Source organism: Aquila chrysaetos, chromosome 4, assembly GCF_900496995.4.
Source record: "Aquila chrysaetos chrysaetos chromosome 4, bAquChr1.4, whole genome shotgun sequence".
Taxonomy (NCBI): domain Eukaryota; kingdom Metazoa; phylum Chordata; class Aves; order Accipitriformes; family Accipitridae; genus Aquila; species Aquila chrysaetos.
This window is the reverse complement of record NC_044007.1, coordinates 31769176-31790816: the sequence shown is the minus strand read 5'-3', so window position 1 is coordinate 31790816 and position 21641 is coordinate 31769176. Positions and strand designations below refer to the sequence as shown.

The window sequence follows — 21641 nt, the reverse complement described above, 5'->3', positions numbered from 1 at the left end:
GCTACCGGGTTTATTCCATCTCACCCCTAGCCCTCACCAAGACCTCGGTGCTGCTGAGCAAAACAAAGTCCCGAGACCGCTGCAGCAATTTATCAGGGAGGTTTCTGCCATCTACTGGAAAACACACAGCTGACACCAACCACACCAGCATCCAAAAACCTTTGTTTAAAGAGCGGGTGTGCAACTGCTGTATCTGACCCGTCAGAAAAAAAAAAGAAAAAAAAAAAGTATTCACTTCCAGTAGCGTTGCCTCTGACAAGTCTCTCTTCTGCTTGATACATTGCAAAATATTGCCTCTAATTTATCCTTAGCTGTATTAGCTACTCCTTATTGAGCCTCATTAATATCCTTGTCTATTCAACTGTATTAAATAAAGTACTTCTGGAAGTCATCAAAAGCTGTCACGTCATAGGGACAGAATTAATATAAAGAAAATAAACCCAGCCTTGCTTCTTAAGTTTACAGATACTATATACTATCGCTTCCCAGAAGCGTTACCCCGCGCCCGCTGCCTCCTGCGTGCAAGCCTTAACGGCACACGGACCTGCTCCTTCGGCTTCAGATCCCAGAGGAAGTATTTTACGTCAGTTTTATGTCAGAAGTGTGCCTTTCCCCCCCTAACTCTTCCTACCGTGTTACAGAGCCAGGGGAAGAGCCAGGACAGGTTGGTCCGTTGGTCCCTCTCCCTCCCTCCCTCAGCCACAAACGAACCCGGCCCCGAGCGCCTCGCGTTGCCACATGAGGCTCGTAGGACAGGCAGCCGGCACCCCGCCAAGCGCAGGGCCGCGGGGCACGCAGGGCCGCAGGCCCCACGCAGCCGTGCCCGCCGCCTGCCGCCCCCACGTCAGGAGAAGACCCCGGGGGGAGGCCGCCGCGGACTACGTTTCCCAGGTGACTGCGGGGCGGACGACACGCCCGCCTGCGTTTCCCGCCTCTGCGAGGGGGCTGCTGGGAGTTGTAGTGGGGGGGGGAGAAAGAAGATGGCGTCCAAGATACGGGTCGTGCTGCGGCCGGTGAAGAGTATCGTGGTCCGCTTTTGCCCCTTCGAGTCCAACGTGGAGAGCACGAGGTGAGGGGGCTGCGGGGGCAGCGCCGGCCCCGGCCCCGGCCCCGGCCGCGGCATGCTCTGGCCTTCGGACCCGCGCCCGGCGGGGAGGCCTTGTCCGGGCTCCCCTGTCTGTAAACCACCCAGCACCCTTCTCGCACCTGGGGCGTGGGTTCTGTACGTTTCACGGCAGGTGTGAGGGCTGGGCTTTTTGCCCTTAATTTTACTTATTTGGTGGTGGGGCGAGTAGAGGCTGGGGTTATGTGCGCCCACAGTGCGGCCGGTGCCCCAGGCCCTGCCGCAGAGGCCAGGCACGGCGAGGGGCACAGGCCTGCGCCCCTCCGCCCGTGGAAGCGTGGAAGGTTCCCGAAGAGCAGGGAGAGCGGCCGCCCCAGCCGGGTGCTGCCCAGGTCGCAGCAGTGGCAGAACCAAAATGAAGCCGTTGAAACGGCTGTCACTGCAGCGCCCTGTGACTTGCTGTCACTGCAGCCAGCAAAAGAAAATTACCTGGGAGCAAATCATGAGGGAAGTGCCAGCATCTGTTGTTCCCTCTCTGGAGAAGAAACTCTTTTTCCCAGACTTCTGCATCCACCGTATTGTAACTTTCATCGTCTTGGTCTTTGAAGGCTTGCATTTATCAGGGCTTCGTAGCATAATCTAGGCAGAACCTTCACATTTCAGAATGAGAATACACTGCGTTTGTCATAAGGGCTCTGTTTATGGCAGATATTACCAGGATGCACACAGCATTCATTCTGTGCTGATTTTAGGAGGATCTCTGTGCCTAAATGTAGACCCTTGCACAGAGGCATGTGCATTTAGCTTTATCAAACTACCCAGGGAGATGCCCCTCTCAGTTCCTGAGCCTGTAGGTGAGGGTCTATAATCACTAGTCCAAATGCTGGTAATGGGAGAGAGAGGGGGCAACAGCTGCTGCTCTATCTTGGTAATTAACTGTTGGAGAAAGCTAAGTAATTATGGTTCTTGAGTGATGTAAGTTCTGCACCAAACAATTGTAAAATGTCATTTTGCAATAGCTTTACAGATACATCTACTTTTGAAATCAACTTAATAACACAACTTAACTTAGAATGTCTTTAAGTCGCCAGAATGTCAAATGGCTGTCATGCATTTCAGAAATCTACAGGAGACCGATGATGTTAAATAAGTAAATAAATGCTGTCTCAAACCCAAATAATAAAACATTGGCAAGCAACCAGTGTATAAAGAAAAATAGAAATGACTTTGCTGATGGTTTTGGGTTTTAAATTATTTTTACTAACCCAGCTGAGAGAAACACAGAAAGTGCGTGCACTGAATTTTTGCAAAATTCTTCAGTATGCTTTTTACATGTTAGCATGTAAGGACTATCCATTTGGATTTTTGAGAGTGATTATGTCATAAGAAGTACCTGTCTGAAATTATTAAATACAATTCCTATTTTGTTTATACTTTTATTGCCCATCAATATCAATATATTCAAATTAGTTTTAGAAATATACTTGCTATAATTTCTATCTGCAAGATACTTAATATATTTTCAAATATATTTTCAGAAAATTTCTTGGATGTATAAACCATAAAAAAATCCAGGCCACCAATAGAAACTGTGAAGTGACCGCTGATGTAAGACATGATGGGTCTGAACCACTTGTAGATGTTATGTTTGGTAAGGAGCTCGTTTTTAATCTTGACAAAAAAAAAAGACTTTTTGTGTTTGTGTTGTTACGATGTTATTGTCTTCTCTATGATTTTTTTTTTTACTGTGGTTACTTTTTTTTTGGTTCTGGTCCATAGCTAGAGGCTGTGCAGCTGGGAGGAAAAAAGGAAGAGGGAGTCACTAAAAGCCTGATGTCTAGATAAATGTGTATATATGTCTTTGTACTACAGTTAGATCTGGTGGATCTTAGATCAAAGAACTGACTTAACTTTAGGGTTGAGTCTACTTGTGTAGTGACATACTTGTGTGATGTTGCAGTCAGGTACAATTCCCGGGAAGTAAGTGTAGCTCTGTTTTGATGTAAGAATCTGTTACTTTCTGTATTTTTTTAATCTCATCTGTGGTGGAGGCATCTCAGTCAATTCAGAACAGAAAAGTTGAATACCTTTAGTTGCGTATGCAACCAAGTAACTTACTATGCAGTTTGAAGGAACTGCTCATTGGATAAGACCATACATGTGCAGATGGACTTGCAGAATGAGGTCAACTGATGTACAACAAATTTCTTGGTTTCCTTTGAGGGTATAGTGAGCAGGCAGGGAATTGATGGTGGAAATTTCATCAGTTCTGGAAGCGGCCCAGATTCTAGGCTGTGAACAGATGGCTGTAATCTGCTTTTGTCCTTTTCTCTGGCTGCATCTTCTTTCCTGCTGTGCTGTAATGGACCAATATGTCATGTAGCCCATTAAAGTTTTCATTATTATTGATTCCTGCTACCCCCTTTTCTTTAAACTTCCATTTATTTAGTGAATCAGTAGAAATGTCAAGACTGTTGAACGTACTTCATTTTGCTTAGGAAAGTCTAGTTATTTTCAGTGTTGACATTGACTGTTTCTCCCTCCTCCATGCCTCTGTCTTTCCCTTCCTTGTCTCTAACTGTGATGTATTAAGACTTAAGCAGTAAAGCTTAATGTTTTTCACAGCATAAAACCAAAACAATTTATTTCACTAATGCCAAGAGCTACAGTGCTGAACTCTTCGTTTCCTAAGAGCTGATTATTTTCCAAGTGAAGAGTTTGCAGCCCTTGTAGTTGGCAAACGTGAGGCTGGAACTTGGATGCCATGCATGGTATTGCATTATATGGGTTTGAGTATGGCTTTTGTATTTGCAAATCTTGCAAAAATAAATAATAAACTTAGGTACAATACTTAACTTCTGCTGCCTCCTCCCCGTTTTAAAATAATCATTCAGAATTTTAGAAATCCTAGTGCTCTCTATTTTTTTTACATTCTAACCACCAGATTGTGTAAACCAATTCATTGTTTTGGCTAAAGAAGCAAGTTAAACGGACCATAGACAACATGCTGCTAAAATGCTGAGCCATGTGTGGAAATTATGCCTTCCAGTGCCTTCTGTGCCTTCTGTTAGATGACTTTGATGGCATAGTATGAGTCATTCTCATCCAATATGTGTTCTTACTATAGGTATACCTAGACAAATGTTTCAGATTTTTCAATAATGCAATACAGAAGTGAAAATTACATGTGTACTGTGTGCAGTTTAATGTATTTGTTGGTGGTGCATAATCAGATTCCTTGGTAAGCGGAGTACTTTCTAATCAGACAAGATGAACAGGGTATTTTATATATACAAAAGAGAACTGCACACTAAAGTAACTGTGACTTAGCCTTTCTGATGTCTTAAAATTTTTTCCCCTTTACAGTTGATGGAGACCGATTGATAATGAAGGGAGCCAACTTGACGACAATAGAAATGTTAACAGCATTGGGGTCCAGATGTAATGCAAAAGATCTTAAGGAAGAACAGAAAAGCAAGAAGAAGAGTCCCTGAAGAACAGTAAAACAACTGTGTTTGCATTTACATATGTTAAAAACAGCAGGCTGCACAGAAGGCTGTTCCCCTATGCAACAAAGTCTGAAAGAGAGAGACGGCCAAAACACTGACCAGTTTAACATGCAGAAGAATGAACCGTTTAAATATTCCCTGTCTTCACCTGAAGGAAAACATAGTGGATCAACAAATCTTCTAACACTAGTGGGTCAGAGCGGCTTAAGATGCATGAATGCATCTTCTAAGCAGCTGCCTCTCACTCATCTGCATGTTGGACTATTATCACATGTACTTGCATATAAATGTGAATAATACACATTAGCTATTAAATTAATATTACAGTGAAGACAGATCTCTTTGGACATTATTTCCTACAAAATTTCTATACAGTGGAATGCAAAATATTATTAGAGTGGTTATTATTTTTGAAAAGTATTAAATACAAAAATTTGAAGAAAACTTTGAAAGTATTCATCATTGACTTATCTGAGGGATAGCAAGCTGCAAATACAGAGTGGATTTTGTAATACTATGTTTATAATACGTCTGTTGCTAAGTCCCTGCCATTTTCTTCCTCTCTTTTTCAAGAAAGTGTGAAATTTGCTAAATGTAAATTTAGCTCAGCGATTAAAGTAACAAGGTAATGGGACTGTGAACACACAGTAGAGCTACTCATCCTGCATAAAAGTAGCTAAGTTTAGCTCAAAGGTAAAGGTACGTTAGTTTTTTTCATAATTGGAGAAAAGGGCTATCTTTGAAGTTCAGTTTTGTAATATTTTTTTCACTCACTTTTGGGAGATTTCATTAAATATTTTATAAAGATCAAAGGGAGAGCTTTATTTGGTGTTTATAGCCCTGTGTCCAACCCTGTTATTTATTGAAGTAAGTGCTTAGGTGTCTCATCTGTATTGCAAAGCTCTGTGGGTTTGGGAGGGTTGATCCCTCCTCAGGCTGTGCAGGTGAAGGTGTCAACTGCACACGTATTTCATGTACATCAGTTTTGTTCTAGTTCAATTCATAATGAAAATGTAATTAAAGTTCCAGTTTTGAGAATTGCAGGTGCAGTACTATTGAGAGGCATTAGTTCTACCTGTTGTTAATCAGATGCCTGACTTCTATAAAATTGTAGTACGTATATTTCCAAAGTTAATTTGGCAGCAGATTTAGGGCACAAATCTGAAACAAGTTTTACCTTACTTTTGCCGAGATTTGTAAATGGATACTGTCCTTTCTGAAAGCAAAGTTGTTTTAAATAGCACTGTCAAGGTAGTTCTTTGCAACTTCTTCACCAGGATGCTGAAGTCAAGGTGATATCTTATGTTGGAGAAGCAGAGCTGTGCTAAAGATGTTTGATGATATTTTATGGTGGCCTCCTCTGTGTTTGCAACACATAGAAGAGAGTGAGATAAGATGACTGGGGCAGATGGGTCAGTGAAATTTAGATGTGGGATCACTAGATGTGAATGACTTAGTCTGGGATGAATACCTTCTCTGCAGTCTCTTATCCTTTTTTTTATTAGGCCACCAACTTTTCTGAGTGGTTTCAGAGTGCTGAGCTCCTGAACCTGCTACTGAGCGTCCTTCTAGTGGAGGAGTTATGAGAACACCTGAAGCTGTTTGAGAGGATTTTAAATCCTGTCATGCTAGAAGAGCATCCACTAGAAAGTGGACCGAATAGAAATAAGGCTGTTCAAAGGACAGTTTTGGTTTCTTTTCTCCCCCCCCCCCCCCCCCCCCCCCAGTTTAGAAGAACATGGTATAGCATGACTTTACCTGAAGAAGCCTTACAGGGAAAGTGAGAATTGTTCAAGTGGAAAAACACTGCAGAATTATTCATTCCCTGGTTAATCATGTATTCATATGCTCACTTATTGTAATATATCAGTGATTTTTGTGATTTTTTTTTTTTTTGTAGTTTTTTCTTTGACAGTTCGTGCAACAATGTTGGTGTGTAAAACTTGGGTTTAAATGTGAAGCACTTATATCCATCTTAAATAATTACCCATCTGTAAGTACTTAAAGAGTAAAACAGGAGTTAAGTGATATTAAGTTTCTGTAGTGTTTATATTGGCCCAAGATTGGGGTTTGTATTTCTGAAGAGAAAAGGGAGAAAAATGAAGAATGAAGATCCTAGTTCAGGCTTTTTATAGCCCAAATAAATCCTCTCCACTGTTGAAGAAAGGTGATTTTTTTTTCTTTACTTGCATGGATGGGCATCCTGCTCTGTAAAGACATGCTCTTACTAGGTGCTTTCATTTTAACCCAGAGATGCCCAACCTTTTTGTTTAGATTAGGCCAAAGGCCTGTGACGTACCTGTTGAGAGATGACTGACAGTTCGGTGGATGAGGTGTTAGCTGATGCTGCTTTTGCTGTGTGTGCTAGTAGCTGCAGTTTGCAGTGGTAAAACTGATATATTTTCTGCATGAAAAAGAAGTAATGACTAGGATTTGAATATGTAAGGTATAAAGGAAAACATACAGGACAGAAAAACAAAAATGTGCATTCTCAAGACAACAAGATACTGAAGTGATATAAACAAGCAATATGGGCAAGGAGGTACACCTCTGGTTATTATTATGCTAATATGTAGAAAATTGCTTTCCCTGTACCATGTAGATAAAGGTACGAATTTATTTTTCAAGTATGTTAAAGATAATCTTTAATGAATTTCTTCCCTAAGCATTTAGATAACTTTGCTGCAAGCTGTTCATACAGTATCAATTTCTGCTGCTGTCTGATTGACTGAAACAAAGCCAAGCGACCTGCTGCTCTGACATCTTCCTGACATGCACAGTCTAGGGCTGTGGATATAGAGGGTATTAAGGTCAGTCATGCGGAACAAAGCAGGGCTGGGTGAGCATTGACTTTGCATGTTGTTATTCTCTAGCCCACTAATCTTGATTACTATACCCCGCTATAGCCCACCAAAAATGTGGGTGCTTGCCTAAATATAAAAGAAACTGGAACAAGCCCTAAAAACACTAGGATTAACTAAATACAAACACCATGTCTGTGTAGGGTGTCTGATAGCAGGTGATGACATTAAGATGTCTAGATCTCTAATACCTGGAGATTTAAAACGACGATTAGAATCACCTTAGACCTGTGTATTGTACAAATACCTGTTTATTTAGAAGTTCTTGTCAATGCATAGGGAAAATAGTCCTGAAACAGATGAATGTGCCATTCAGGTAACACTAGCTGGTCAGGGTAATCCCTTTTTAAATATCTGCAGCACTGTTTTTAGAAAAAGATAATGGCATCTTTATTAAACATTTCAACCGGGAGCAGCAGTGTTAGTGAACATTTCCACAGTAAATTTTAACTACTAGCTGGCCCAAATAAGTACAAAATTGCAGTGCGCTGATGCCTTTCTTGCAAGGTAGAAACATGCTATCAGAGGTGGTTCATGCATACCAGTGCAAATTCTGTTCTTAGTTATTTTTGTGGACCTCAATTTGGGCAATTTCGTGCTACATATTGTAGGAAAAACTGGGTGCAATACAGTATTGCTCTGCAAACCCCACTTGAGGAGTGTAAGATGCTTTAAATCTCAATTATTTTGAAAATGTGGCAATCTAATACATTTTTGCTGTTTGTGAACGTGTAAAAGGTGTCATCTACTAATTTCAGAAAATTGCCCACAAGTATTTGCCCTGTTAGATGTGGAAGAATGCATTAGTTTTGGTTAGCTTTTCCTAGTTCTTCACCTCTACTATATATGAATTTTGAATGACCAAGGAGTTTACATGGTGCAAGGAAGCACAAAAAAAAAAAAAAACAACCATTAAATATCCTTGGACTGTATTTAACAATTCTCAAGACTTTTGCTCCCAAGTGTATCGGATATCTTTTGCATGCGGACTCTCCCTGTGCAGGTGTACACACCCCTTGCAGTTTAAGAGTTGCTGGCTTACTGCCCACCTCATCAACTACATGTGTGACCAGCTTCTGTGGATGCTGGGCCCTGCTTCTCCACTGGGTGGTTTGGAGTCACCTTCAGACTGACAGGCCACCTATCAGCAGTGCCTCTCCCAGCTGCACTTTCCTCCCTTCTCCTTCTCTGGGTGTAACAGCACCAAGAAAGAAAAAGGCTATTTGATCTCATCCAGTCTTACCTTTTTCCCCTGGAAGGCCTGAGTCACTCATCTGAGCCTTTTTTATTGTCTGCTGCGAGCTTGCAGTAGCTTCAAGCAACCAAGGTTCTTTGCTCCTGGTAGACCACTACTTGTTCTCTTCTTCCTGCTCAACCTCGCTCTGTATGCTGAGAAATGTTGGGACAGAGCAGCACGAATGGTTAGAGATGCTACTTTGCTTCTGATGGTCTTTAACTTAACAACAAATTGTCTTTACCTTGAGCTGGCCTTCTCAAGATGTTACAAAATTAAAGCTGTGCCCGGGGATAGATGTTAGAGGTGTGAAAGCAAAGGAGTTGCTGACCTGTTTTGATCGTGTCTTGTTAAGTTTCAAAGTGGTACTTGAAAGCAGAGTTAAGGCAAGCATAAAGACTCTGCTTGACTTAAAGCTGTCTCCTGCATACTGGCAGTGTTGCCAGCAGAGGTTAATGACATACCAGAGGAGACCTCTGCATTGTGCTTCACTGGATGAGGCGAGTTTGACTTACAAATGAAAAGAACATTTCTTGTAAGACAAAATAGCTGGAAAAGTGGACCAGCAGACCTGTTTGTTACAGGAATGCTCGGTCAGTAGGAGCAAAGCCTGGGAAAGACGAGTCTGTAGTGGACAGGTTTTTACAACTCAGACTGGCAGTCCCTGCAGGAAGTTCAGAGGACGGGCAGGAGGCAAAGCAGCATGTTCCTTCCTTACTCAGGCACTACTCTGCTTCTTTTGACCCCTCCACCCTTTTTCAGCGAGGAGTCAAAGACCAGCCTTACTATAAACGCAGCACGGTCAGCATGCAAAGCCAGCAAATTTGTCATCTCAAACATAGTTCTTGCACAGATCCACTGAATTGTCTTTTCATTACTGGTGAATCTAAGTGGTTCAGATCACTTGCAGAAATAAAAGAAATTATAATTATTTTCACGGAGTTTTTAAAGTCTCTTTTTCGAGGTGGGGCTTTATAGAACTTGTCTTCAAAATCCACTTCTCAAATGAATTTCAAAGTATTTACTGGAAATGGGCAAATTTAAGAATCAGATAGTTAATTCTTCCTTTCCTTCACATAGCCAGATCAATATCAAGTTAAACTGCATGTAAAAGTGCCAAAATCAGTACCAGAAACTATCTTGTGGCAGAAGCATAGGAAAAAATCAGGGAACTGTAATGTAGTGTCTTGCCTCCTTACAGATTTTCTCTGGCCTAGGTGTTAGATATGTAAGATCGTATCTTGAGAAGGAATTGAGGATGTAAACCTGAATACCATGAGGCTTTTCGAGTCTAGAAGAGCAAACTGGAGAATACTTGCCGGTCCTGCATGGTTGCCTGAGATACCAGAGGAAAGAATTTTCTTAGAAGATCTTTTGAATGGGAGTCATGTAGTCAGCACACTTGGCCAACTTAGTGTGTTGGCAATGGGAATGGGCTAATAGTAAAAACTAGCTTTAACTTCCAAATGTTTTTCCCTAGATTCTTCTACAGTCCATGAAAGAGGAGGTCTTTTCTGAAGGTCTTTTCAGAACTGGAAGCTAATGCTTGAGCGACACCACGGAGAGCCGATCTCTTCCTGCTGCACGCAGGTGTGAGGAGACTTGTGCTTTTTGGCAAAAGCTAGCCTTCATCAACAGTGCCCCAGGGATCTCTTTCACACCTAAGCCCTTGTTGCCCCAGGATGAAGTCCTTTGGGAGCCCTGATCTGGTAGACAGGCTGCACGTATTCCTAACATGACAGGATTTTGCTCAGCATGAAGAGCAGCAATTGCAGTCCCTCTCCAGTGCTGCTGGGAAAGGCGTTGGTATCCACATCACACTGAGAAGACCCTTCCTCTGCAGAGGACGAGTGTCAGGCTCTGCCCTCCAGATTTCTATAGCTGTGATACTCGCCTTGGTGACATCCTGAGAATGAAAAGTAGTGCAATCGTTACAACTATAAATTAAACTTTTTTCCTGAGGTTACCTTCACAGTGGTCGATCAATATCCTTAGTAATGAAACTCTACTTATAATATACAATCAAAAAAATAATGGTAAAACTTTATACACCCCTTCCAAAATCCAGTGGGCACATCTGTAATTTGTGATACTAAATTTCATAGGCTAATTAATCACTGGTAGAAATATTTCTTTTATTATTATTTATTCCAAGTATTTTTGCCTTTCCTTGTCCTTATGTCCTTACTGTTCCAGACCACACAGAAAGGACAAAGTTGGGGGGTTTATGTGGCTTTATTTGTAGAGCTTTGCGATAATTTTTTGTACATCTGAGGTTTCTAGAGAGCCATGCCGGCGTATTATCTTTCTGAAAATCTCCTCTGTGAGCAGGTATCCCCTGCTAATATGCTTCTGTTCTATGTGGATCAAAGTGCTAAAACTACAGCTATGGACAATTTGTAGTCATACTGATCTCTTTTTTTAATATTGTAATGACTATGCTGATTATCAAATTCTGAAGATAAAAATATTTTTATACTAATGCGTGGATGTTTGCTATTCAGGGTAGATACTGCTGCTAAATAAAGAGTTTTTTTCAAAGCTTCCCAATTTAGACACAAGCTCTTCTATCTGCAGTCACTGTGAGCTGGGCTGGAACTGACATCAGGTCATTTTTGTCTGGAAAGAGGAAAATGAAGCCTATAGTGCTCTTGCTGGTCACTGCAGGCTCTGGAGCTTTCTCTCCTGTCATTGAGGCACGGTACAATCGGTGAGCTGTCACACCATTGCCGCAGTAAACTTTGCCCTCGATGTAAGCATTTCCTTTTAAACTTGCTTTGAACATGCTGCTGACAGCGTACAGGACATACGCTGAGGTTGCCGGCATGTTAATTGCATTATAGTAATGCTCTGTGGCATCAGCAAGGATCGGGGCTCCGGTTGGCTCGGCACTGCACGCAGGCACGCGTGAGCCTGCCCGTCCCCGACAGCCGGCCACCCAGAGCAGATGCAGCAGTGGCCAGATCCAGAGCAAGGACTCCTTCAACCCATGCTCCTTAGACTAAGCTATGCTGGAGAGGAAGATGGCTTTGACTTTGTTTGGACTTGAAAAACTGAGATGTATCGCACAAAGCTCATTGATAAAACACAGGCCATGCCCAGCTCTTTTATCTCAGAGGTAATAAAATGCCGATATGCCAGAAGATCTTGTGCATATTGACATACAAATGAAAACTTGCAGGTTCATGTGTTGCTTCATAATCCCTGGTCTAGTATTGCCCAAGTAAATGGCTCCTGAGCTGGAGTAAAGCTTACCTAGGCCAGCTATGCAACCATAGCACGTGTTTCATCATGTCTGCCCAGTGATGACATGGCTGGGAAAGGAAAACCACACTTGTACAACAAGGAAACAGAAACAAAGCTGTGCTACCTATGCAGTTTTTCTCATCCGTGCCTTGGGGGTGAGTAACTATTATTCATGGACTGCTTTGATTTTTTTCACAGCTAGGGATAGGCTGAAGAGTAAAATTTGGGCTGTGGTCTCCAATTTTCCCTGCAATTTTTTAAGGCTTTCTTAAGAGGTAATCTTGTCTAGAAGAAGCCTACCAGTTAGAGATGGTACTATATATACACGATGTATCTGTATACTAGAAGGAAAGCAAGATCCTCCCTTTTATACAGTAAAGCAAAGTATAGTGCTATCAGATGGGGTTCCTTCCAAGTTAAACATATGGGCAGTTTAATGAGTAAAGGTCTAGGGAAAAAGTTACACCTCCTATGCAACTTAATCAGCGATATGTTGCAGACGAGGAGGTGGTGCTCTGCCCTGCCCAAGCAGCAGGTATTATGACTCCGAAAGATGAAATATGGCTTAGCTTGCATGCAATGGGTAATGCTATGGCTACGTGAAGAGAAACCTCAAACACTGCTGGCCACAGCTTCCCAACTCTCATGTCAGGTGAAGCATCACTGCACGACGCACACTTGCCCAAAGGAGTAGAACGAAGGTGTCTGTGCACTCTTTTGCCTTCATCCTTTTCTTTGCACTTGGTAATGAAGGACTGTAATATCCTCCCCTCCTATGAGATGCAAGGGCTTGACTACCTCGGGAAAACATTCACTCTGGCAGGCCCAAGCTGCCAAGGTGGTGGTTGCTTCTAACTGTGGCTACGTGCTTTCCGTGCAGCTAATTTCCACGGAAAAATTTACGCTTCTCATTGTAAATTTGATTCTCCTTCTCTTGGACAATGTATAGTCTAATGTGGAAATGAGCACAACTTCAGAGAACTTCAGCTGTCTGCGCTGAAACAATTATATGTGGCGTAGGAGTTGAACACTTTCCATATGAATACATGTATTTGCTGCTTCTCTTTGGGTGTATCATCTCGAGAAAAGAGGAAACTACATACACAAAACACATCTGACTGTGATGTCAGCCTCAAACCAGGCAGGAACTGGGATTTACAGAGATGGATCCTTGTGGCCCAAGCATCTCTGAATATCTGACCATTTTACCTTGGCTCCCAAAGTAGGAGCCCATATTTGACCAATATATATACTGTACTGTTACAGGAAAACATAACATATATTTTGTCACCCAGTCCGCTCATACCTTCCCAGAAGGATACATATATGGGTCCTCTAGTTACTTTATTTGCTATGTGAGATACCACAGATTTCAGCACTATCCTGTTTTGAAGACATTTTGAGATGTGGCATTGACAGTGTCACAGCCAGTAATCCGTATCACCAGACTAATTTGCAAAACATTAAATCTTCATAAAAACTGAGAGGGATTTTTCACTGTATCCTAATAGTCTGCGTGTCAGAAAAGAGAGATAAGATTCTCTTTTCTTCTTACATCTTATATGAACTTATATGCCTAGACTTGAAAAATTTGTAAGGAAAATAAATCAAACCAAATAACTTGTGGGAGGATTCAAAAACGTAGCAACGTTCTGCACAGGTAGGTAGCCATATCTCCATGTACTTCAGATCCAGGAATACTGTCTCACCACTAGATGGAAATAGTGGATTTTACATCTTCTGCTGCATTATCAGCACTTATACCTGAATGCTATTTGCATATCGTAAGCCATCTGCAGGCAGCACTGCAGAAATGTGGATCCGAAATTCTTTGCTAGCATACGTGGAGTAAAGCCAAGATTTCTATTTCTAGAAATTGTCCCCATTTCACAAGACTGAAGACTTCCTAATTCCTGAAGGATGATTCTGTTTGATCCCTCATCTAATTGCTTTTCATTTATCCTTTCTGTAAGCAACCAGAAAAGAACTGCGGGACGGATGGCATTTTGGTTCCGCTACCATGAATTAGGTAGTAAACATCAGCCTATTTTAAAATTTACTCCGAAGCCTCTTGCACAAGAAAAACAAACAAACAAACAAAAGATAAAAGTGGAAGGAAGTTGAAAGTCTTGTGTTTCAATGTACCTACTTAATGACAAAAAAAAGCAATGTGGCTTGCTGCCTTATGAGCAGACGCTATAGTGTTGTTTGCATATTAAAAGCAAGCATAGTCAGAGAAGTGGAAGGTAATTAAAGGAGGCTCAGTAGGGAAGGATAGTTAGAAGGATTTTTAAAAAAATCTCAGTTGAAAAATGAGCTGATTACTTAGTGTATGACGAATCTGACCTTTTCTAGAAAGCATTGAACCTTCAAACTGATTCAGTTTAGCTCTACTAAGTTGCATCACTGCAAAGCATAAAGGGAAGCGACCTCCTTGCACCAAAACATTTGGATTCACTGCACCTTCTCGTGTTGTGAAATGCTGGAACCAGCACAGAAACCTTACTGTCTTCCTGGTTTTGACACCTCAGTCTCAAACTCCTCAACAAAAGTACTAGCAGAGAAACATAGCCACGGCTCCTCCATCAAAAAACTCCAGGCACTAGGTGTATCTTCAGATTTTTGTTTTTCTGGCCAGGAGAAAGTAGCTATGGGTTTCATCCAGTCTGATACAAGGCCAAAAGAGGCAGAGATTGGCATAACCCTGACGTTGGAAACAAATCTTGGGGATACATTGGAGTCAGGATTTCTGTTGTGGCTTAGAAATAGCAGCTTTCTCACAGAATGTGACAGTAAATCCCTCTGCTCACCTGGCAGAATTTGGCAAAAGATTGGCTCAAACCTCATGGGGCCTGGTAACGGCATGTATTTTATGACGGTACTTCTGCGCCAGTGTACAGTAATGGCAGCTGCTGTGTTTTCCTTCAGGAAGTAGGAATTAGGGTATCGCAGTTCAATATGGACAGAAACCAAGGTACCAAATCTGCATTTCTCCAGCGCTAAAGCATGAGGTTGCATTCAGGCTTCGATTTTTCTTGTGTACTGCAAGTGCCTCCGTTAGTTCTGTATTTGGATTGAGCTTGTTTGCCACCTGGTCACTGTGTGTGTGTGTAAGAGGTCTGTGCCCGGGTCGCAGCACGCTACGGATTGCTGTAGTTCAGTAATATGTGATATACCAGCGGGCCTTGTGGGGAGGCTGGGAAGGCCTGCAATAAAAACCCGATAAACTGCTTGGGGATGCTGACTCCTTTATTGCTCTGTCTCTGTGCCATATGATGCCCCGTGCTCATTTGTTCCCGAATTATCCATGAAAAGCGTGGTACGTAATAAACGGCGTAATTTAGGATTCAGTGCCCCAGACTTTAAAAAATTCCCTGGAGCCAAAATCCTGGAGACTGGCTTTGGCCCCCACGGGTGCTCTCTTCGCCGCGGTAGGCGCCGGGTGCTGCGTGCGTCCGAAGAAGCGTTGAGGCCGCGACGTCCCCGGGCGGGATGGCTCGGGCGGTGTCCCACCGTTTCTGGGTGCAGCGTGCCGTCCCGGGGGGCCGCAGGCCCGGGGTGGAGACGGTGTCCGTGTGTGCGTGTCCGTGTGCGTGTCCGTGTGCGGGTGTGCGGGAGGAGGGCGGGCAGCGGCGCGGCGTGCCCGCTCTTGCCGCCGCCGCCGCCGCCGCGGGCGGGACTCGCCGGGCGGGGGCTCGGCGGGGAAGGGGCCGGGGCGCGGCGGGCGCCCCATTGGCTCTCCCCGGCGGCACATGTCGCCGGCCCCTCTATAAAGGCGGCCGCGGCCGCGCTGCAGCCCGTCCTCCTGCCTCCGCGCTTTCCCAGGGACGCCGACAGCCCCAGCGCCGCCGCCGCCGCCATGGCCATCGATGCGTTTTTAGGCAAATGGTGCCTCATCTCCAGCGAGGGCTTCGAGGAGTATATGAAGGAGCTGGGTAAGGGGCCGGCGGCTCTCCGCCTGCGAGAGGGAGGGAAGGAGGGAGGGAGGGGTGCCGGCCCCGGCCGCCCTGGGGACGCGCCGCCGCCGGCCGGCGAGGCTCTGTCCAAGGTCCGCGGCGGGCGCCGGGCCGGAGGGCGGGGGGCGGCCCGGCCGTGAGCTGCGGGGGGGCGGCGGTTGGGCGGCGGTGATGCCGGGATGCTCCGGGATGCGGCCCTGGGGGCTCCGCGCCCTCCCGGCGCCGCGGAGGGGGCGCCGGCCGGAGGCAGACCCTTCCTCCCGGGAGAGCCGCCCCCTCCGGCTCCGCGTCCTAAAGATGTCGGCAACCCTTTTTGCACCGTAATTGCTGGGGAGCAGGTGCCGGTGCCAGCAGGCGCATTCCCGCCGCCCCGCGCTGCGCCTTCCCCGCTGCCCAGCCGGCCCCTCCCGCCGGCAGCGCCCCGGATTATCGGCCGGTGCCGGCAGCCCCGCTGCCATCGGGCCGGTTTGCTCCCCCCGGGGCGAGGAGCCGGGGCAGCCCGGGGCGGTGGGACCGGCGGAGGGGAGCGGGCTCCGCGCTGCCCTGGCCGGGGAGCGGGGCGGCGGATGGCGGAGGCCGCGCGGCGGCGCCGCTGCCGGGGCCCGGCCGGGCTCACGGCGCCCGGGGCGGCCACACACAGACCTGCTGAGCCTGGGCTGCCTCCCCGTGAAGTCACCTTGGGTGTCTCCTCACCAGACAGCCAAACTGGATCAACTGCCTGTGGGTAACCGACAGCCGAGCGCGCTGCCGGAGGCTGTTTGTATGCGTCTGTGGGTAGCACCCTTATCTCAGGGCGATAGTCCCGGCTTGTTATCCCGGCTTCCAAGCTGCCCTGCGTTTGGTAACACGAAGCTACTGAATCGAGAACAGACCTAACAGCAGGAGCCTCCTCTGCAAGTTCAGATTCACCACCTCCCCGTGAGCATCCTGGCCAGCAGGTGATAGGCACCTTGCGGTGCCTGCGTAGCCCAGGAGCTACTATTTTCTGCAATTTATTCACTGCTGAAAGCTAGGCTATTTTCTCAAGAGGCGGAAGATGTGGCCTTGAATGTCTTTGAAGGGAGGAGAGGAAGGAATTTAAGTCTTGCGCTCTTCATGTAAAATCCAAAAGGCATCACTGCATTTACACTCTGCAGACAGCGGTGGCTGTAACTGTATTTTGTGAGAGGCCTGTCAATATGTGATAGCTATGATGCGAGAAAGCCTTCTGGACTGAGCCCTTTGGGACACTTTGGCGGAAATTCAAGAATTTTAAGCTCAGCTCAGTTCAGCCATGGATTAGGATGCCGCAGTGCTCACATCTAACAGCCAGCGCTAGGCATATGCCAAGTTGCAACTTCAAAGTAGAAATTAAGTGCTAGAACTGCAGAGCACCTCCGTGTGTAGACAGCAACTGAGTGTTGTTTGTTTGGTTTTAGATTGCAATCTTAAACCAGTCACTTTTCCTTTTTACAATTACAATTTAGGCAATTAAATTTACTCCAAGTCATACTTTAGGAGACAGCCCTTTATTGGATCTCACCCTCGCTGACTACTTAGGAAACTCTCTGCCTTTGACCCTACTGATGCACCATAAATGAGATTCTGCAGATTCTGCTCAGTCTGTATAAAAGAACATTCGACAATAAAGAAGATTGAATTTCACTCCTTGCCATATGGAAAACATATGCAGCTCATCTCTGTTTAGTTGGATCTCAAGGCGTAGCTGATCAGATAACTCCTTGATTACTCTGGACTGGATGACAGAAAAGGGGTGGGTGGGGGGTCACTGTCACAATTTCCAACTCTGGTCAGAAAAGCTGGACTGAGGAGGACTGGTTTTTTGCTCTGCAGGCTCAGTCCTGGAATCTCAGTTGAGTCTGGAGCAGCAGTGGCTGGGAAGTACTTTGTTATTTCCACCTCCCGAGGAAACTGTAATCTTTGCTTTGTGGACTCAGCCCTCACCCAAGTATCCTGTACACTCCAGGGGAGTGCTGTGCTGTTATGTGACATTTTCTAACTGCACCAGCTGCAGAGCCCAGACACTCTTGTGTGCCACCCAGACTTGGTGGCACTTTCTGCTCCATTGTGGTTGCTTATCAATTCTTGGTTCGGATCTGCACTTTCCAATTTGATGGATTCACATTTGTTGCCCAACTACCCTCTTATTTGTATCTTCATCCTTCAGATCAAAAAGACTCAAGCAAACCCCTCAAACAGTGCACACAGGGGCTGAGGCAGGGTGAATCTTTTTTTGCTGAAGAGTTTTGAGGGCTGCTGTCTCCAGATGATGATTTTTCAGTCATTCACAGAGCTCATTTCTCTCACGGTCCTTTTTTTTTTTGTGTGTGTGTAAGCTCTATTTTGCATGATAGTGGTTTTCTAATTCACAAGTCCATACTTTGGATACAGGATGTAGAAGATGGAATTGTATTAAAAATTGCATGTTTGCAATTGTGTACAGAGTGATGGAAGAGTATTTCTTGAGTAAGTTGAAATAAATATGCAGGTGGATTAATCTGTCATTTAAAAATAATCTGTAGAATTTTTAAAGTGTTCAGAACTTGAAGGGAATAATTTTATATTAGTTTAAGCTTTTGTGTTTGTTTTCCTGTTTATTGTTTATTTCTGTTTGTAAAAATTCAGTGCTGAGTTTTGGGACATCTGCGAGTCCTCTAGAGGGCAAAATAGATTTAACTTTAGCTCTCTGAGGAAGCAAAAGAATAACCCTGCAAATAAGCTTTTTTCCTTCCTCATCAGTGGATAATTTAAAACATCCTCTTTCTTTGTGGCTCTTGAGCTTTGATTCTCAAGTGTACTTAAGTGCTAATTAAATGGGAATTAGGTATTTGAATTCTTGTGTGGCCCTAAGCCTTAGGGTTTGACTGACTTTGTGACACTCTGTGCCTCTCCCCTTGCAGGTGTGGGTATGGCCATGAGAAAAATGGGAAGCATGGCCAAACCCGATGTTTACATTATTAAGGATGGGGACACAATCACCGTAAAAACAGAAAGCACCTTCAAAACTTCACAGTTCAGCTTCAAGCTTGGTGAGAAATTTGAGGAGAATACATTAGATGGCAGGAAAACTCAGGTCAGTATGCTAGACTTTCTATTGAAAAAACAGAATTCTTTGGGTGTTTTACAGATGGAGATGCTATTTAAAAATCAGTTTTCACATCCACACTAACAATGCTTTATTTGATGAACAGCTGTCTCTGTAAGTCTCATTGAAATAAATTCCTTTTCTTTTTTTTTCCCCCATGGATTAAGCAACTTCCAAAGAGGGAAAATGCTGAAACCAATAATGTCTTGTGTATTTTGTTGTTTTCAATTTGTAGCAGAAGCATTGTGTTAGTAAAACTAACAGACCTCTAAATCCCTGTTAAAGCCACATGCCACTTCATTTGAAGCCTGTGGAAAAAATCCCATTGATGTTTAATCAGAGTCAGTTCAGCCCTAGGGTTAACCTTTCTGCTCAGTCTCGTATTTGCATAACAAGAGAGCCCGCTTCGGCGTGCGGTGGGATAACAGACACACAAGGCATACATGTGAATCACAGTCCCTAATCTCCAGTTTTAGAAGGCAAAGAGCTTCTCCCTGCACCGAGTAAGAATATTCATCCAAAAGGAGGTTAAACACAAGGAAGCCCTCAGATATGCCCCTCTCATTTCCATGAGTGCTCTCTGTGTACCATTCCCCCCACTCCAGCCACACACTGGCAATTCATCTATTATTGCAAGATCAGAGAAACGTTACACAAAAGCTCAAAGCCCTTGTACAAAGAGATTAACAGAAAACATCGGTCTGCTTTTGTTAATTGAAATTGTGCATGCTGTCAAAGGTCTGCCTGATGCAGGAATGTGTCAGAGCAGCGAGTAAACCGGCAGTGAGCTACTGCAGGAAGAGGATCAATAAAACATTTAAGATAATATCCTGGCTTTGTAGATGTCAATGGCAAAATCACTATTGAGTGAGCTGGGGTGGGAATTTTTCCTTTGGAATAAGGTGTCGGAAAGCCTCAGTCTTCATCAAATGTCATGGGTCAAATATTAATGTTTGGGTTCTTCTTTCAGACCCTTGTCAGCTTAAAAGATGATGGGTCATTGATTCAGGAGCAGGAATGGGATGGCAAGAAGACCGTAATAACACGGAAACTAGTAGATGGACAATTGGTGGTGGTGAGTCCAGTCCTGCTTTCTGATCCTTGAGTGCTGTGGGCCAGTAGCCTGAAAAGTAACTCTAAAAGATCTTTTTCCTTATAGTCTGTACTCAGGCAAATTAATAAATCCATCTCTTTATCTTCTAGGAATGTGACATGAATGGTGTCAAATGTGTTAGAGTCTACCAGAAAGCATGAGGGCGTCATCATGTTCAGCAGGAACTTGCTACAAACAACTCAGTTCAGTGGACAGAGCTCCTTTACACTCTGTATTTTCCTTTTCCCTGTTTTCTAGTATTTCAATGGACTGAGTAGCTGAGTGCAATCCTTTTTAAAAGCCGTGATGTAACTATTATGTAACTATTCTGAATTTATGAGGCTGTTAAATAAAATTGTCAAATATACGAAGTGGAAATGTTGTTACTATAGTGGAATTTTAAAGTGAGGTTTTATAAAAACTCATTTTGGTTTTAGGCTCTACTACAAACTGCCTTCAGTTCAAGATTATGCAATGTATGGCAACAGTTAATAGCAAGCTGAATTTTGACTAGCACCCTTAATTGCTAAGGTAGCAAGATCTGAAATAGAAAAAACATTCAGAGTTCAGGCTCTAGAGTTGTTTCTAACTTGCATGTTTGAAGGTAAATAGAATGGGGTGGGTATAAATAAGAGAGAAGCTTTGTTGGTGTTTAAGTAGAGGAATGTATTTTCAGGGGTTAGTTTGTTTTTTCATGTTTCAAACCCACAAATTTTTTATCTGAAAAAATATATACTGGTGAGCCAATGGACATGATAACCTTAAGCAAATATGTACATGCTTTGCTGAAAGGAAGCCTTATTTTGAGAAGACTCTTAGTTTTCCTAGCAAAATTCTTATTTCCTGTCTAATAACATTTTAAAAATTCTTAACCAAAATTACTGAAATACTGCCTAAAACTTAAAGCCTCATTTTATTTTATTTTTAAACTGGCTTGAAACACCTAGAAATGGAGTTTATATGCTTTAAAGTGCCATAATAAATAATCAGAAATATCCGTGTCTTGAGTATTACTTTTACACTGGTTGGGAAACAGAGCCTACGATGGTACTATTCTTCCAAAGAGATGTCAGACCAGATAAAATTAAAAAGGTTTAGGTGAATTTCTGTCACACCAGATGAACATGTCCTAAAAGTGAAACTATTTGGTGACAGGTGATGGGAAGATTTCTATCAGATTCAGAAGCCTGGGGGATCATGTAATTGCACACTCCCAGTTTGCAGCATCAGTCATTGCAGAATCCATTGCTACTTCAACCCTACTGATATTTCAGCTGCTCAGTGCATGTATCTTATTACTGAGCTTACCCTAATAGCAGAGAAGTCTGCTCTTCTTATGTTCATCCTACCAATCACGGAAAATTACTTTTCCCATAATTTCGGACCATTTATCCTTTTCATAATTTCCTGACTATTTATGAATCATCCCCTTTACCTGTGTCATCTGGAAGAATTTATAGCTGGAGCATATTTCTTTCAATTTTATTTTTCATGATCTGTATAAAAGTAATTATTTTTCCTGGTCCCCTAATGTCTCCTTTTTGAATTGGCCAATCTTCATATCACCTTCATTTAGTATTTTTCCTGACTTTAA

The 21641-nt window shown here is 43.7% G+C and overlaps 2 protein-coding genes across 2 annotated transcripts; both read left to right on the top strand.

Moving 5' to 3' along the window:
• The first annotated feature begins 822 nt into the window (after window positions 1-822).
• On the top strand, window positions 823-4903 carry MRPL53 (mitochondrial ribosomal protein L53). The gene is made up of 3 exons (XM_030012315.2): window positions 823-1069; window positions 2602-2714; window positions 4430-4903. The coding sequence occupies exons 1-3, from the start codon at window positions 981-983 to the stop codon at window positions 4555-4557; spliced, it is 330 nt and encodes a 109-aa protein (XP_029868175.1). The 5' UTR covers window positions 823-980; the 3' UTR covers window positions 4558-4903.
• A 10639-nt stretch (window positions 4904-15542) lies between these two features.
• On the top strand, window positions 15543-21042 carry LOC115340690 (fatty acid-binding protein 5). Its single transcript, XM_030012620.1, has 4 exons — window positions 15543-15848; window positions 18770-18942; window positions 19925-20029; window positions 20158-21042. Exons 1-4 carry the CDS (start codon window positions 15773-15775, stop codon window positions 20206-20208), a joined length of 405 nt encoding a protein of 134 aa, XP_029868480.1. The 5' UTR covers window positions 15543-15772; the 3' UTR covers window positions 20209-21042.
• Window positions 21043-21641: the final 599 nt, after the last annotated feature.